The following is a 16,361-nucleotide window of genomic DNA, read 5'->3' on the forward strand; positions in this document are numbered from 1 at the left end:
TACTCCTGGAACTAATACAGGGTCCTCCTTTCTACTCTCATGAATACCGACTAGTACACAAGTACTCCTTAGATCACATAATATAAGATGGTTGGGGCCGCACAGTTAGGGTGTCGCGAAAGTAGCAATTTGGGTATAAGTATATCACCACCACCAGTTTGCGCCGCGGTTTTCACTCGCATCTCTCATCCAACCTCTTCCCAAAACAGACCCTTCTTCTACCCCCTGCGGAATCGTCAGTCCACCTGACACGCCAACAATGTTAGCAGCTCGTCCCGCATCACTTTCAACACTGCGTCTCGGGCCTCGAGCATCGAGATTCGACTTCGGACGCCCATCTCAGCCGCCTCAGCCCTTGATCAAATTGCATCGGCGATACAGCCCTCGAACTCTTTCCACTCATCATCAACATCCTAGCGCTGCCGACGCGAAGCCCTCTCAGTCAAGCCAAAGTCATCCGAGTTCTTCCTACCCTCCGCTCAGCTTTGCAAACTTGGGTGCATCCCGTGCCGTCAAGATCACCGTAGTTGTCTCTCTCGTCGTCTTCGGGACTTTGGAGACAATCTTTTGGACACGGACCTTGTGGGGATACTTCACGTCCTCGGGGCGAACATTTCTTCCTGATTCTCCTCCATCCTCCGCCGATGCCTCTTCTTTGTCGGGTCCGCAATCGGGATCTCGCAAGAGTGCCCAGTAGAAGATGGTTCAGTCAAGAATCAAGATCCGGAAACATGTCGCCAAAAAGCGTGTCCTCACAACGAATATTCTTGAAATCCAACCCGGTACACTTTTTTCGTGGTGTCGACGGTGAAAGGCTTACCTCCCCGACACTGATGGCCATATCGGCATACATTAACTATTCATCAGCGACTGAACTTTTGTCCTTCTTCCTGTAATTCTCAATCTTTCCTAGCAGCTCCACGACTCGAAATTGCTTGGGCAAGACGTCGTCAACACCCGCCTCGAAAGCCGCCTCGATCTGCTCCGCATAGGCATCCGGGGTGATGGTAATGATGTGGATGTGTCTCTTCAACTTGCCTTTGTGCTGCAATTCCCGTATCCGCCGTGTGCAGGTTAAGCCTTCCAAAACCGACATCTCCACGTCCGTCAATATGCAGTTAATATCAATGTCCAGATTAGATGATGGAGTCTTGATCTTCTGGATGGGCTGATAGTCGTGCCATTCTCTCGTCCGGGGTAGAAAATCCAATGCCTCAGTTCCATGATTTGCATTGTATGCTGTGCAGCCTACCATTTCGAGCTGTTTGGTGAGCACCTGTGCTCTGATGATGTTGTCTTCGACAAGAAGCACGTAGGGGGGTCACTCGGTTGGAGTGATGCTAGAAGATTCTTTGACTGGTATTTCCGTCCTGAACGAGGAAGATGTACGCCGTGAAATGAAAGATGAGTCCGAATGCTCCAGAAAATTTCTTCCAGGCGTCCGTCAGGGTGTTGAGGGAATAATGTCACCTCCATGCTCTTCATGATGCGACGACTGTCTTGCATCACCCGAAAAATGCTCTCCAACCTTGACCATGACCGTTCCCATATCTCCTTAAAGGGCTTCCCTTGTATGCCAGAGCGATTGTTAAGCCTCCGGCGCACATCGTCGTACGCCCTCAAGTTGAAGCAGGCAGAAAACGAGGGTCCCTAGTAGACAACTGTAGGGGAGGTATCAGCCAGGACGAGGCTCGCGACAGTCCTCAGGGAAACAGGCCAGTCCTCGAGTGGACCAAAATCGACCGAAGTCCAGTCTACCCCAGTTAAGAACCAATGCACGTTTTCATTTTCTGGAAGGAACTTAGTCTAGCATTTGGTGTCTGCCTCCAGTTTTCGTGAACGGTGGGGTGGGCGATGCGGGAGTTCAGCCCTTTGATGCGCGGCTGGAGGCGTACGTAGCTTCCGCCGCCCGGTTGGCTTATCCAGAACCGCTTGAGAGGACGGGTGGCTATTTGGTGCTTCTGAATGAAGTCGAATTGGCAATTGCTCTTTGCCCTCTTTGTCAACAAAGGAGGATATGCCCAGCTGTTCCAAGGTCCATTGACGTGATTGCGATTTGGAACGAGTCAACGATTCTCCCGGTTCCATTCTTGGGCGGCACTTCCACCAATTTTCGACATCCTAGGTGGTCATACTCTGGCTTGTGAGCGGGCGAGCGGGCGCAATGGGTCGCGTCAACCGCGTAAAAGCGGCCGCGCTTGCGGTATGCCAGCCTCTCTAGAAGTCCCAAAGGAAAGAAAGTGATGTGCTCTTCCTGAAAATAGTGTATCAATGACTGACAGGAACGAAAAGGTGAAAGAGAAAGCTCCCATCAGGTGTCACGAAAATTCAAGGAAAGAGGTCCCCATGATCACACTTGATAAATTTTCTTTTGGGAAGTCTCGTTCCCATCAATGGCACAGGAAGAGACGCGAGCACAAGCGATCTGTGACAGTGGGCACGCCCAAAAGCCAATTATCCCACTAGCCCATTAGCCTTTCCAAAGGCATCAACCCGTTCTATGATGGAGACTGTCCACCAGATGGAGCTATCCCGACATCCTTGATGGCTCGGGGAAGAGGGCCTAAGCCGTGGTTGTCGCCGAGAATACGGAGTACGGAGAAGTCGAGTTGCCATCGCTTTTGGGAGATTTCTTCGTCTGACGCCCGCAATCGCTCTCTTGCGCTCTCCAGCTCCGTTTTCAGCCCCCTTTCCGAATACAATTTAATTGTACCACGTTTAGTGATTGTGAAATAGTACCTCGAGACGAACCTACAGAAGCCACATTGTCCAAAGTGCGAGTGAAGATGACACAAGTGCTGCTCGGCGAGAACGCCCACAGAGACTCTTTGCTTACCTCGCCTCTCTCTCCAGCTCTATGAAATTCGACATCTCATGTCCTTTCGTTCGATAGCACGGCAGCATCACCAGGAGCATTGATAATGTTCCAATAACTATTCATGATGTCGCCAGCCCCCGTACTCGCAAGAAGTTTGGTCGACAGCACCACCAATTGGGCATGGGTGATGAAACCAAGTTTGATCGCATCGTACATCATGTCGGCAAGGCCATGCTGGTTCACGCCTCGTTTGATGTGCCCTAGGTAAGGATAAACATCAGCTTTGAGCTTTGAACACTACTCGCGGTGCATGAACTCACTGTTCTTGAGAAGGTCGCTGTTCTTACGGATTTTGACCTCGTATCTCTGTAGGCTTGATTTCGGATATTCGGTCTTGAGACCGATCTCGTGCCCGAGACTCGTCACTGTGTAGTGGATGGCGTCTTTCTTGAAGCTGAAGTACTTTTCAGGTACTGGATATAGTCGCAGCGTCAGCTTGACATGTTCACTCAGAGGTCCACGCGGCGAAGTCAGTTGTTCGGCGAAGGTCATACGTACCGTCAGGATGGTTCCTCCTCTCTTTCTCGTTAACTACTTCCAGTTTCTTATCTTTAGCAGAAACTCCGGTGCTCTCCAGGATGTTTCTAATGACATCGTCATCCTCTGCTTTCGATAAGTCTTCCACGACGCATGAGAATCGGTCTGTATGACTTACTATAAACAATGATTCCGTGCTCAAACCGTTCTTTGGAGGAGTAAGCCATCAAAAAGAAGGCATCGACAAATCCGATGAGCCGAACTTTGCCAGGCCAGCGCTCCCCGTTAATCAAGATCTCCCATGGATGGATGTCACTGCAAGAAACTCTCAGCGGTCTTTCTTTATCGCTGTAAACGAGCAACATACTGATTGCACTGCATGCTAGGGGCATGATCTCTGCCAAAGATCTCCAGAACTCGATTGTAAGAGGCCATAAAGGTGGTACGTGGGTGTCCTTGGCGCTACAATAGTGTTTGTGAGGAAGCTGACAGGACATTTCAAGGAGGCAGCAGCCTAGACATCAGCAAGATTTCTGATAAAACCTGTCCACTTTGAGGGAATCCCGAGAGAGATCCGGCAGCGTTCAACAGCGCGGCCTAGGCTCCATCAGAACTTTTGTTGGTGCTATTAGATTGAAACGGTTTCTTTTCAACATACTGATTGGGAGATCACAGTGAGATTTCTGCAGACGAAGAGACTCCTTTGAGACAGACACATGAAGCTAACATATTGATTCGTAGATATAACTTCTTAGACACCGGAAAGGAGTCGATGCGGGGTGACGTGTCACCGGTTACTTACGTGAAGCTCCCTTAGTGTATATGTTGAGCACCAAATAGGCTGGCTGGGTAAAAGAATTCAGCCTCGAAGGTGTGCACGGTTCATCGTGAAAGGTGAACAGTTCGCCTGCGAATCGCCTACTGTGGGCCGCATTATCCGGTAGTGAGAGATACACCCTCCGCTATGCGTAAGGCTGAAGGCCACCGACCTTTGAAGGATTCGCGTTCTCTGTGGCCCACCAATCGCTGGCAATTGCGCATTATGTCGAAGGGGTACAGATTTAGGCCAATCTCCAAGCGACATGTGTTTGATGTACGAAGTCATGCTCCGGGATGGGCGAGCCTGAATGCGGCTGAGAATGATCTCTCAAGGTGCTTCTCTCCATATATTGGTCCAGAATACCCCAGTCGACCTTCCACCATCTACACGAACTCGCCAAGTTGTCCGACTTGAGAGTGAATACCCTTGAAGTCAGAAATTGGATCTCACAAAGCACCACCGCACTTTTGTCTTGTTGAAGAAGCTGCCTGGACAGAGCAATGGCTTCCACGTCAGTTGACGTGAGTGTTCAGTTCAGGGCCCTTGCGGACCAAATCTTGCGCACTGAGCCAGAGAAGTTGCGAACTTTGCTGAAAGGGATCTTCATACCCGATTTCAAGCCTACTTTCGTTGACGATGAATCTCTTAAACTTCCTGGTATTAACGACATTGAGCTTTTGGGCCCATCTACGACACAGGGTCGCAGCCCGTACCGGATGTGGGACATCGACACGGGAGATCTGGTGGAAAGGCCTGAGATTGGTGTAATGGGGCAGTACTGCGTCCTCTCGCACAGGTGGAAGGGAGAAGAGGTCAACTACAAATACGTGTCCGATGTCAAAGAAAAGGCAGCTGAACTGCCGGAAAAATACAGAGACACTGAGCTCATAAAGGCAAAATGTAGGCAAGATATCCAAAAGCAGAGAGAAATGTTGGAAATGCTACCTGAGGTTGTGCGCGACTCCAAGCTGAGGCAAGAGGGCGACGTCGTCAGGTCGCTTCTTCGCAGATCTGCATATGCCGGTTCCATCAAGAAAAGGCTCGATGACTGTAAAAAGACCCTTGACTCGGCCTTGACTAACCTCCGATATGCTGAGATGCAGAGCGACGTATTTGACGATCTATTGAAAGAAGTGGGCATAGACGAATACACCGCGAGCGCCGATCCGGATCGGAGCGTCATAAGTCGACTGGAAGATAAGGTTAACCATGCCCGGGTCGCATTCAGAAATGCCGAACAGGCGTATTTAGAAAATCGAGAAAACGAGGAGTTCGTTGCATTTTACAAGAACAGCAAAGTGGAACAGGCCGTTGACGAGATGAAACTCCTGCTACAACGTTGGAGATCGGCGATCAAGATTGAGCAGTCAATCGACCAGGCCAAAATCATCTTCAACGACAAGCTCTTCAGCAGCAATACAATCATCGCCAACTCGGTCGACGCCGACCTGGACAAGCACAAATCTATCCTCAACCAGACCGACAAAAAGCGATATTTGTGGTTGGACACATGCTGTATCGACAAGAAGGACCCCGCCGAACTGAACGACTCTCTTTCTCTCATGGGTGACTGGTACAAGGACGCAGACTTTTGTCTAGTGTATCTAGAGGGTCCTGGGTCCCAAACAGAATGGATCGACGAGTGGGATCGGTTCAAGGGCAGCACACTTCAGGAAGCCAACATCGAAAGCTTCGGGAGCATTCACAAATATGAGCCTGAATGGGCGACGCGAGGGTGGACACTTCAAGAACTAGTCATGAGCAAGACTACATTCTATCTCAATTCTGCTTGGAAGCCGTTGAGCAGGCCTGTGGAATACCTTGGCCCTTATTACTACAGCTCTCCTTTTATCGACCTGTACATCGGCCAGGAAACGAACAATATTTTCAAGGATGCTCTCGAGAGTCTTTCGCACCATGAGGCTCTCGATTATATTCTAGACAAAGGAGGGATACAGGTGAGATAGGCCCCATGAAAACTTCAGAGATACTCAGATCATTGATTATCTGGGAATAGAATCCTTGCGGAGCGCTCGACAAGGGTGGTTCGAGGACAGGTTCAGAATCTCCTATTCAGCAGCAGCAGCCCCAGACACAGGACAGAGACGACCTAAAAGCCATCACAGCAGCAAAAAAGCTCCTAACGATACTTGAAGTTCTGGGAATGCAGACTCCGCAAGACATGGACAAGAAATCTGCTGTATCGCAGATGGCCCAGGCGGTCTATGTTGCAGCGATGAACTTAAGTTCTCAGAGCGACGGTCATTCAAATGCCCACAATCTACTTCGCTCCCTCATGGACTTCCTCGAACCCTACGGGGTCGTGGAAACCAGCACCGTCCACTTGGACCGGAACAGTGTAATGCATGCAATCAACATGCTTCTTCAATGTTTTGCGACGACAACAATGCCTCTCATCAAGCAAGACAGAGAATATATTGCGGAGTTCGGCGGCATACACGGCCTCAAGAACTGGCAAGATGGTGTTACCAGAACGAATTTCTCTGCCCATACCGTCATGCCGCTTGCATGTGTCAGGCACTCCGGTGTTGAGACTGACAGGGTATACTCATTGATGGGCTTGCTAAATGTGCGATTTCCTACGTTCCACGCCGAGGGTCTGACGAAGGCTCTGGCACGGCTTCTGGACGAAGTTCTCGTCTCTTGGAACGATGTTTCGATCTTCAACTGGAGTGGACCACATTTCGGCAGTCCCGTCCGAGGCCGATCGCTCTATCCTTCGGTGCTGGAGGCATTCAAAGTCCCAAAAATCGATGAGAAGGACTTCCTAGCGGAGAAAACTGCAGAACTGTCAAGGAAGTTCGAGATAGAGAGATATACGACAATGGTGAGCTTCCAAAAGTCTATTACCGTGCTAAAGGAAGCAATTACCTTTGTCAAGGAAGGCAAAGAGACGAGCTTTCTGGTCGACCCCTTCAAAAAGATTCTAGAATTTGTCAAAACAGTCGATTTCAAGGACCTAGAGCCGTGCCTCAACCTTATGCGCCAATTCATGCAGGATATCCAAAAGAACCTGAGCACTCCAAGACCTGCGAAGGACAGCTCGGATGAGGGCACAGCCAAGCCGACGAAGCTGGCGCAGTCATTCATGAAAGGGGGCAGTTCTTTGGCGATTAAAGTTTTACCTCCACGACCTTCGCTGGGATTTGACGTCAAGGCTGCCAAAAAGGGGTTTGGCAGACCGGGCCTTTCACTCGGCAAACGGGGATCTAACGAGGAGTCAACATCGGCCAAAGGCCCCAGTGACACGGATTTGGCACTTTCACCTTCTTCCACATTCAGCGAGGCTGAGACTCTTGTTGAAAGAGAACAAGAGGAATCTCGCCAGGAGTTGGAGAAGCAAAAGCTTGACCTCGTCGCGGCATTCATCGGAAAGGTTGAAAGAATCACGACAAATTCAAACCAGAACGCAGCTATAACTACCCCCCTCCCGCATCCAATACCAACAATACCGTCTGGAACCGTAGAAGCTACGGCTGGTCTCGCAGCGTCGGAGCCAGTGAAGCCTCGTTCTGAGCCAGAGGATATGATCTGTCCTAACCCGATTATTGTAACAAACTCGGGAATCGAAGGGACTTTCGATATCCAGCGTGTTATAATTACGATGTTGGTGCCAGACAAGCTCAAACGACAGATTCAACGTGCAGCAAGCAATGATCAGAAGATCAGTGGCTGGTGTATGATCAGCACCGGTTTTGCTCTGACCTTGGTCGGCTTTTCCTGTGAGAAGCACATCTTGCAGAAGCAGCTTGACGTTGTCAATGCTGTCGAAAACAAGGTATTGCGGGAGCAGAAAGCCGGCCAGAAGAGAAATCGGCTAATGTCAAGGGTGAAAACATCATCTTTCGGTATAAAGTCGCCGTCATCGCCGAAACAGGAGGATGACGCTTCAAAGTCGGAAGAGAACCCACAAATCGAGGTCGCAGATGAGGGCGACACGCAAGAAGCAAAGAAGGTCAGCCGCATGATTCAGTTCGTTCAAGAGCAAAGGTTGGACGCCATTGCTGGTGAGTGGGTGCTGGCGCGGTTCTCAGGAGTCCCCGGCGCGAAGTGGTTCTTGTGCAACCTTGAGCTAGGCTTGACACACCAGTACTACGGGCACCGCATCGCCACGACCGAGATCGACTTTCACAATGCGGCTCCAGAGAAAGGGCTCAAAGCTCACTGGGAAACATATATGAGGCGGAAGAAGCGTAAGCTGTGCGGCTTGCTGAAGGCGCATCTCCAAACCAAGGACGCGGAGAGTTTCAAGGCCGAGCTGTCGAAAGAGCTGACCAAAATGATGAAGAAAGATGGGGAGGACAAACCCAAAGCCGAGCCCGGGGATGATTTAGACGATATCGCAGATGGTAACGATTCCGATGATGAGCCAAGCTTCTTTAATCAGAAGCTTGAGCAGATGAAAGAGAGAGGACGTCAGGCGGCTGTGAAAGCAGGAGGGTTCCTGTTCGAGAAGTTCTGGGAGATGCGCGCGGACCATTTGGACAAGAACCTGAGCGCCTCTGTTCTCAAGAAAACCCCGACGTACCTGCAGGCGGCACTTGAGAGCTTGGACGACAACAGGAGCCTGCTCCCGTCCATGTATCTCACGGCGAAGGTTCATATGTTTTGATCGACTTGGCTCCTGCTGCTGAAGCGAATTCTTTCAATAAATGCCTGTCTGTAGGTCACGGCTTCTTCATGTACACGGCCTCCAAATGCAAACGTTTACCCTTTTGAACAATTCCATGGAGCTTGTGCTAGGTCGCAGCTGGGGAAAGATGTATGAGACCATGTCCGAAGTCTGAAGAAAAGTCTGTCCAACCTCTTCAAGTCCTATCCCTGAGTCGAGTGCTTGATGGCGCAATGTTGAAAACGGCCAGGAAGCGGCTTGGCGCCCAGACAGCGATTATACCAGAAATGGCAGGGTCGCTGATATCAGCCCTTTAAGCACGTCATCTCACCAACTACTCCCTACTCCGTACATACCTACCAAGTAGGTACCTACCGACCGCACCATCCATTGCCTCGCTCAAGTTAAGGTGTCGTCACTAGACCATATCTGTAACTATTGGCTAGACCATGAATTGTGCATTGTCAGTTCTGCTCAGTGATAGAGCCATGACACCTGCCATTACACAGCCTGTTTGACAGGCGAGGCAGAAGATATGCTGACAGATTCTGGGGGCCCAGTTCAGCAGGGGAGCCGCCGCAGGATCCAACTAACCGGCAGTGCTGACATCTTCCAAGTCCGAATGAAGTATGCATTGAGCTTTGTGCTAGTACATAGAACAAAAACATTGAAGAGAAAGGCTCGCCAGTGCTTTACACTGACCGACGTTATTGCTGGATTCTCGTCAAACTTACTTCCATCACTGAACAAGCCCATTGCATGTCGCTCATTGGCAATTCTGACACATTTGACTTTCCCCGTTGCTTCGGATAACATCGAAGGCCACGTTTCGTTCACGCGCTATGGCAGCAGAACTCCGAAGTCGAAGACCTATGGCATACCACTCTGGCAACGTTTTCACGGCAGGCGACCAGGGAAATCGCGTTGAGGCGTTCATAGTCTCAGCAACAGGCGAATTTACAGTAGTGGGAACAAACCACGACGTCTTAGACATTGCGCGTCGCGAGAACCTTCCCACCTTCGATTTGAAGGATCGATTTGTTATGCCTGGCATCCACGACGCTCACGTCCATATCCTTGCGGCAGGTCTCTCACGTTTGTCGAACGTGAAGCCTGGCTTTGACGCCACCATATCCAACATTGCTGAAAGACTCAAGTCGCCGTCATGCGCCTGTGAACATGCCCATGCATATGGCGATTGGATAGTGGGGGACCTCTACCTCATTGAGAATTTCGATCGAGAAGCACTGGACCTGGAATTTCCCAACACACCAGTGCTCTTGCGTGGAGGTGCGGGCCACGGGATGTTTCTCAATACCGCCGCATTGGAAAGATCAGGTTACAGCCTCACAGAGCCTGATGCGCCGCACCACCATTATTTCCGTCGGCCAGATGGAACTCTGACAGGCGAAGTGACTGAGCTGGCGATGACAAAGGCAGCATTGGCACTGCCGAAGCCGGAAATGGCACATATCAAACGCTGTATTCTGCATGCAGTGAAACTGCTTCATTCTGTGGGAGTGACAAGCTTTCAAGAAGCAGCGTCGAATACAGTCATCCTAAAAGCATTGGGCGAGCTCGACGCTGGTGGGGAATTGAAGATGGATGTGCAAACGCATATCGTGTATAAACCGGAGCAGCTCGGTGAAGAAAGGCTCGAAACGTTGCACAAGACGCTCGATGATGCCGCAACTTTCCAGTCCAAACATGTGCAGACCAATTTTGCCAAGTTAATGCTGGATGGTGTCCCGCTTCATCCGTACTATACGCATGCTGGTCTCACGGAGTCTGGAGATATCGACGAGAGCAAGGTACAGATCGAGATCGATGACCTGACTGAAACTGTTGCAAAGTTGGATGCGAGGGGGATGACATGTAAGATCCATTGCACAGGATATGGGAGTACGCGACGAGCCCTGGACGTCTATAAAGCTGTGAGGGCGGGAAATAGCCATGGACCCAAACACGAAATTGCACATTGCAATGGGGTGCATGACGGTAAGCTTCCATTCAGCTTTGGTTAGGAAAGCTGCTAACGCAGACAGACGATTATCCTCGCTTCCAGCAGCTGAATGTGACCGCCGAGATGTCTCCGTCGATGTTCTTCGTTCATCCGATGACGACAATGTCAGGGGGCCTGATGGACTGGAACTGGGGAAAGATGATCAAAAACAGAGCTCACCTAACCGTTGGTAGTGACTGGGCCTTTCAAGATCCGTCCATTCTGCCCGCATGTGCTCTCATCATGGACAGTGTTGCTGCTGCATTTCCGGCGGCCGAAGGCGCGGCGAGCACAGCTGCTGAGGCGATTTGCAGAATCCTGACTGTAGCGGGTGCGGTGGCGACCGGCCGAGAGAGCAGGGTTGGGGCTATTGAGGTTGGAAAGAAAGCCAACTTCATCATGGTCGACCGTGACTTGAGCAAGGGTGAATTTGAGGGAGCCAAAGTCTTGGGGACGTGGTTTGAAGGGGAGAGGGTTTATGAGTGTACCTGAAGAGGATGGCAACCAGGGCACGCAGCCCGCCGCATGAGGCGGGCTGCGCAGCCATGTTTCTATGTACATTGAGGTTCATCTTGTTACTTCTATAGTAGATGAAAATTGACTATAGCTTTGGCTTCGGATGGAATATCGGCTTCGTACCATCGCGACGGATATAAGGCTGTGTGTTAATAATAACCAAGAACGGCGATTTCACCACATTTAGCCTGATTTAGTCCTACTAGAACTCGAAATCACCTCTACTCTGGACATCCACAAAGGGTGGCGACTCGACCATGGATCTTTGATCAAGGTCGCTATCATGAAGAACTATGCGGTTTCTCTGGCCGTGGCTGCATGCGCGGCCGCCATCTGGATCCTTCTTTCCACCCCAGACGCAGGCTTCGATCCGCAAAAGGTCCTTGCTCGAGGCCGTGCAATCACTTCACGGTCCTGGGAGTTTGGAACATTCACAGAAGCTCTCCTTGAGTTCTACGATCGAGACCTGACTGTTTTTGGATCCGATCCGTTTCCGCGCGGGCGGATTCCCAGGGTTGCTGACCCGTCGAAAGTCGAGGGTCTTGCGTACGCAAGATCTGTGATATGGACTAACGGCACAGATCTACTGGTCGATGGTGAAGGTCAGTAACAACAAATGCATCATGCTTAAGAAGAAAGAGTATGCTTCTATCGCGGTATTACCCAGTCTCACAGCGCCATAGGCTCAGCAGCAGACCCGGCGTCTCTGGGCAGAGCCGCCTTGCTCCTCTCCCAGTATGATGGGACTTACTATGAAGCTGCAATGCGCCAGGCCGACTTCCTCATGAAAAAGGCCACGAGGTTCCAGGTTAATGTCACACATTCGGCCATTTCACACCGTGAAGAGCCTCCTGAACTCTGGGGCGATTTCATCTACATGGTGCCTCCATTTCTGGCGTATTACAGTGTCGCAGTACAGGAGATGCGGATCTTGGAAACGGCTGTGTTGCAGTGTCAGCTCTACAACGCCGTCTTGAGAACAAGCATCTCGCTTGACGACGGGCAAACTTGTCACGGTCTGTGGCGGCACATTATCTCAGAGCCAGCAGAGTTAGAGCCGGGAGTATGCTGCTCAGACCCAGATGTTTGGCTTACCAGCAATGCATGGGCCGTAGCGGGAATGACTCGCGTCTTGGCCACGATCTTGAAGTGGCGGCCCCCTCCGGACAGTTCAATCGATCGGGTTCAGTACGACACATTCAGGTCCGGGAGCACAGCGGCGTTGAAAGGCATCATTGACGCCATGCTGCAATGCACGGTGAAGCAGAGACGGGATGAGAAGTCGGGTCTCTTGAAGAACTATCTGGATGGGCTGTCACATCGATCTGCTGCCTGGACGTATGGAGACGCTGCCGGTACTGCACTCATGGCTTCAGCAGCATACCGATTAGCAGTCCTCCTACCAGAGGTCTATGGAGTGCCATCCTTCCTCGACTGGGCTGAACAGAACCGTCGGGCAGTCGCGAAGCATGTTAGCCACGACGGGAGAGTGAGCCCTGTGGCTGATGTTGGACACGTCCCAAGCAAGAATCCAGTCAATCAGACCAGCGAAGGGCAGAGTATGGCGATCTTGATGTACAGTGCGTGGCGCGATTGCATGGCTGCCGGGGTTTGCAGGAGGAATGTCCGTCTCTGGGATACGATATCGACGTGGTGGTGATAGGCAGGAAGACTGGAGACGAGGTTAGAACGAGGCTGTCGGTCTGGGGGATCATTGGCCTTATCCAGGGGATCGCGAAAAGGTGGGGAGATCGGACGGCAAAAGCAAAATGCCAAGGCGAGGGGCAGCCCCAGGGAGCCTGGGGGGGTAAACTAAGGCAGCGAACATGGTTAGTAAGCGCACCAACCCCTTCACAGGTGCCGTACAGGCCCCCCGGGCACCTGGCTAGCCCGGAACCGACGGGTTTGCCATTAATTCGGGGGCCCTCGCTGGTCGGCGGCGCCTCTGATTAGTGACCTGCTTCCAGTCCAGCCGCGCGGGGCAGATGTTCTTTCAAGCATTACGGCATGCCCGCCAGTTCCATTCTCGTACTGAGGCCGAGCCTATGCATCCCACCACATTCACTGTGCATGCAATGCGTAGGCAAACGCAGTCAAACTTGCCCACCATCAAACCGAACATCCGTCAGTCGTTGCTTGAGAACCACTTGCTCACTTATCCTACAACCTTGTCAACGCCCGCTGAACGATCAAGAAGAACCTACCCAGACATCTCTCGTGTGCGCAACCGCTGCGCCATTTTCAACCGCCGCCCCTCCCCAGATTGTCAATTCTTGCCTCTGATGAACACTACCGATCATGTCTGATTCACCCATTACAACTGCACCCGTCGGGCCTCAAGAGAAGCCGATTCTGGATAAGCTGCTCCTGGTCAGAGACAAGTTGCTGCTCCTCAAGCAAGACAAAAGCACCTATGTCAAGTCCTCCGACGTCCTTCCCTTGTACGAGCAGGTCATCGAGCAAGTCTCCATCCTCAATGAAGTCCGCGGCTCTGAGCATTTATTGCAGAACCGAGTCGACACCGTCCTGGACGACTGCCTTCAACTCGTTTCCCTTTTCTTCATGGCTGTGGGACGGAACAACGAAGCGCCTGCGCTGTACGCCATGACCGGAAACATCACGCGCCTGTGCCAACACCTCAAAGAAGCGGCGTTTTACAGCAAGAGAGACCTGACTAGCTTGGAACAAACCCTTGAAAAGATGCAGACTACTCTTGATCATGGCAAGGACAAATACTCACATCATTTGTTGACCCGCATCCAATATCGCCTGGAAGTCTGTCGGGAAATGCTGCAGGAGCTGCGCACCTTCCTCTCCACACTCTCTCCAGAAATGACCCCGATATGGGAGAAGCTTGTCTCGATTATTCGAGCCATTGCGGCATTGAACGCGAGGACCAAGGTACCTGCTGGGATCGCATCTCGTCGCACTCTGCTAACCGGTTCGCAGTTTAGTCAGAAAGATCTAAACGAACTGAGGGACCAGCTCCTCCAGATCCAAGCGACAATGAAAGAGGGTAAACTCCCAAATGAACAGGGGGAAGTCAAGGGTGGGCAAGACCTGGTAGTGCCTCTCCTCGAAAGGTGCCTCAAATTTACCGATATTGTCGAACAAAAGTACGTTGCGTGTCCTCCCCGATTACTACGAGACTTTCCCCTGTTAACGTGTTCGGATCAGGCAGGGGAAGATCGACGAGCGATTCCAGGATGTTTATGATAAACTCATCGAAATTCGCAACCAGCTCGATCGGCTGACCATGACCCAAGCTTGGTCCCTCCGCGAAACCGACTTGTTCATGTGGCAGAGGAAGTTGGATCGTATCGACGATTCGAGACGGGATGGCAATTTCTTTGACGCCGAAGGCCATCCTGCGGACCTGCATGCGCAAAGAGTGAGATTGACAGAGATGAATGTTTGACACCCCATGACTGACCCGCTGCGGCAGACACTACTTTACCTGATTCGACGAGGGTATGCCTATATTTATCAATTACTGATTGCGTCCGAGCCCGTGTCAGAAGCTCTCCTTCCCATATACAACCAACTCCTAACCTTGCGAAAATGCCTGATTGAAGTCAAGAGGGCCGGAGGGGTCTCCAACCCGCGAGAATTGTACCCCTACAGTATGAAGCTCAACTCGATCGACAACATGCGGGTCGACGGCAAGTTCCAAATTGGGAATGACATTCCGGAAGGGCAAGGAAGCGTGAATGATCTCCTGGCGGAATGCTATGACCTGGCTTATGAGTTGAGGACCGCAGCCGAGGACGAGGCAGGGGACGAATAGGGGTCCCTCGAGGGGTTGAGACGGCTCCGTCTCGCCGGGTTCCCAGACTTGTTCTTTCACGGGTGCTGGGAATCTGTTTGATTGCTGATCAAAGAACCCTTTTTTGGGGACCGCCTTCCTTTTCAAGGCCGGTACCCAGTGCCTCTAAGTTCTACCTCGTACTAGAAGAAAGTTCGGGGGAGTTGCCCAGTTGGCGGGTTGTAGCACCATCGGCTGCTTTCTGTCTCACGGGTGGGCATTTATATAGTAGCTTTTGCATCGATCGTGGATCAGGTTCAAAATCCTCCTTGCGTACAGAGTTGCAGAGTTGTCGGAGTCTTCTCCCCCTTTAGCGCCCTGGCCAAGTACCTCCTTGTAGGTATGGAGCACGCGGGGTTCTGTCCGAACAACTCGGCTGATCTTGCTTGATGCAGTTCGGAAGAAATATAACGGAAGAGACAGAAATGGATGCGGTCAGACAGAATAATATTGAGCGTCACTGTGGCAGCCTCTTGGCTGAATGGGAACGGCAGTGGGTGGCACCAAGTGGCACTTCACACTGGCGTTCTGGGACCACTTGACCGAAGGAATACTTGTGAGATACAAGTAGAGCCCAGGCTGGGTGGAATTCTTGACACAGCGCAATGTCCTCTATACTTGGTTACTTGCAGGGTCTTGCTGAAAGACAGGCAGACAGACAGACAGACAGACAGACACAGCTGACGCAGTTGATAAAAGCGAGTGATTCACGTGATCAACCCGAGAGTTCTCAGTCACCCGTCCGTCTGACAGGCCTCGTCCTTGCGCTTGTACTGGGTAGCACCGATGTGGCTGCTTGATTTGCTTGATGCCTCCTTCTGGTAACTAGCGAGCTAAGTGGCCTGGTGGATAAGTGACTCGTCAGACAAAAAAACAGAGCGTTGCATCTTGGCGTGGTGCTAGTACCCAGCGAGCCAGCACTGGGTACCTCGTACGATCATTCACGACGACGGGAACAAAGTTCCACCCGATCGACACTCTCCATCCATTGCAGCATCTCATCACTCGCGCGTAACCAACTAGCCATATCGAGCTAGTGCATGCGACGTCACTGCTGTCAACGGATCCACAATATCCGGCGCCGGAACAAGAATCCCAAGCGTCCCTTTTTGCCCGCTGGAGTTCTTTGGATCGTGGCGCAAAACAATCGAGCGTTACCAGCTACACCAGCCCAAGCGCCTGTAGCCAGACCAGCCGCGTGTGACCGCCTGCAAGCCTCTGCGCTTATCT

General features: G+C 51.5%; 6 protein-coding genes across 6 annotated transcripts; 4 read left to right on the forward strand and 2 right to left on the reverse strand.

The window, feature by feature from the left end:
* Positions 1 to 856: 856 nt before the first annotated feature.
* Positions 857 to 1,255, reverse strand: A1O5_05519 (uncharacterized protein; the record flags this gene model as incomplete). The annotated part of the gene is made up of 1 exon (XM_007746120.1): positions 857 to 1,255. One exon carries the CDS (start codon positions 1,253 to 1,255, stop codon positions 857 to 859), a length of 399 nt encoding a protein of 132 aa, XP_007744310.1.
* A 1,617-nt stretch (positions 1,256 to 2,872) lies between these two features.
* Positions 2,873 to 3,747, reverse strand: A1O5_05520 (uncharacterized protein; the record flags this gene model as incomplete). The annotated part of the gene is made up of 4 exons (XM_007746121.1): positions 2,873 to 3,078; positions 3,139 to 3,291; positions 3,377 to 3,481; positions 3,534 to 3,747. The coding sequence occupies 4 exons, from the start codon at positions 3,745 to 3,747 to the stop codon at positions 2,873 to 2,875; spliced, it is 678 nt and encodes a 225-aa protein (XP_007744311.1).
* A 928-nt stretch (positions 3,748 to 4,675) lies between these two features.
* On the forward strand, positions 4,676 to 8,808 carry A1O5_05521 (uncharacterized protein; the record flags this gene model as incomplete). The annotated part of the gene is made up of 2 exons (XM_007746122.1): positions 4,676 to 6,133; positions 6,193 to 8,808. The coding sequence occupies 2 exons, from the start codon at positions 4,676 to 4,678 to the stop codon at positions 8,806 to 8,808; spliced, it is 4,074 nt and encodes a 1,357-aa protein (XP_007744312.1).
* Positions 8,809 to 9,650: 842 nt separating this feature from the next.
* On the forward strand, positions 9,651 to 11,302 carry A1O5_05522 (uncharacterized protein; the record flags this gene model as incomplete). The annotated part of the gene is made up of 2 exons (XM_007746123.1): positions 9,651 to 10,806; positions 10,854 to 11,302. The coding sequence occupies 2 exons, from the start codon at positions 9,651 to 9,653 to the stop codon at positions 11,300 to 11,302; spliced, it is 1,605 nt and encodes a 534-aa protein (XP_007744313.1).
* A 307-nt stretch (positions 11,303 to 11,609) lies between these two features.
* A1O5_05523 (uncharacterized protein) lies at positions 11,610 to 12,986 on the forward strand (the record flags this gene model as incomplete). The annotated part of the gene is made up of 2 exons (XM_007746124.1): positions 11,610 to 11,928; positions 12,010 to 12,986. The coding sequence occupies 2 exons, from the start codon at positions 11,610 to 11,612 to the stop codon at positions 12,984 to 12,986; spliced, it is 1,296 nt and encodes a 431-aa protein (XP_007744314.1).
* Positions 12,987 to 13,624: 638 nt separating this feature from the next.
* Positions 13,625 to 15,113, forward strand: A1O5_05524 (uncharacterized protein; the record flags this gene model as incomplete). Its single annotated transcript, XM_007746125.1, has 4 exons — positions 13,625 to 14,227; positions 14,276 to 14,442; positions 14,504 to 14,717; positions 14,772 to 15,113. 4 exons carry the CDS (start codon positions 13,625 to 13,627, stop codon positions 15,111 to 15,113), a joined length of 1,326 nt encoding a protein of 441 aa, XP_007744315.1.
* Positions 15,114 to 16,361: the final 1,248 nt, after the last annotated feature.

This window comes from Cladophialophora psammophila (genome assembly GCF_000585535.1).
Source record: "Cladophialophora psammophila CBS 110553 chromosome Unknown aczJe-supercont1.7, whole genome shotgun sequence".
Taxonomy (NCBI): domain Eukaryota; kingdom Fungi; phylum Ascomycota; class Eurotiomycetes; order Chaetothyriales; family Herpotrichiellaceae; genus Cladophialophora; species Cladophialophora psammophila.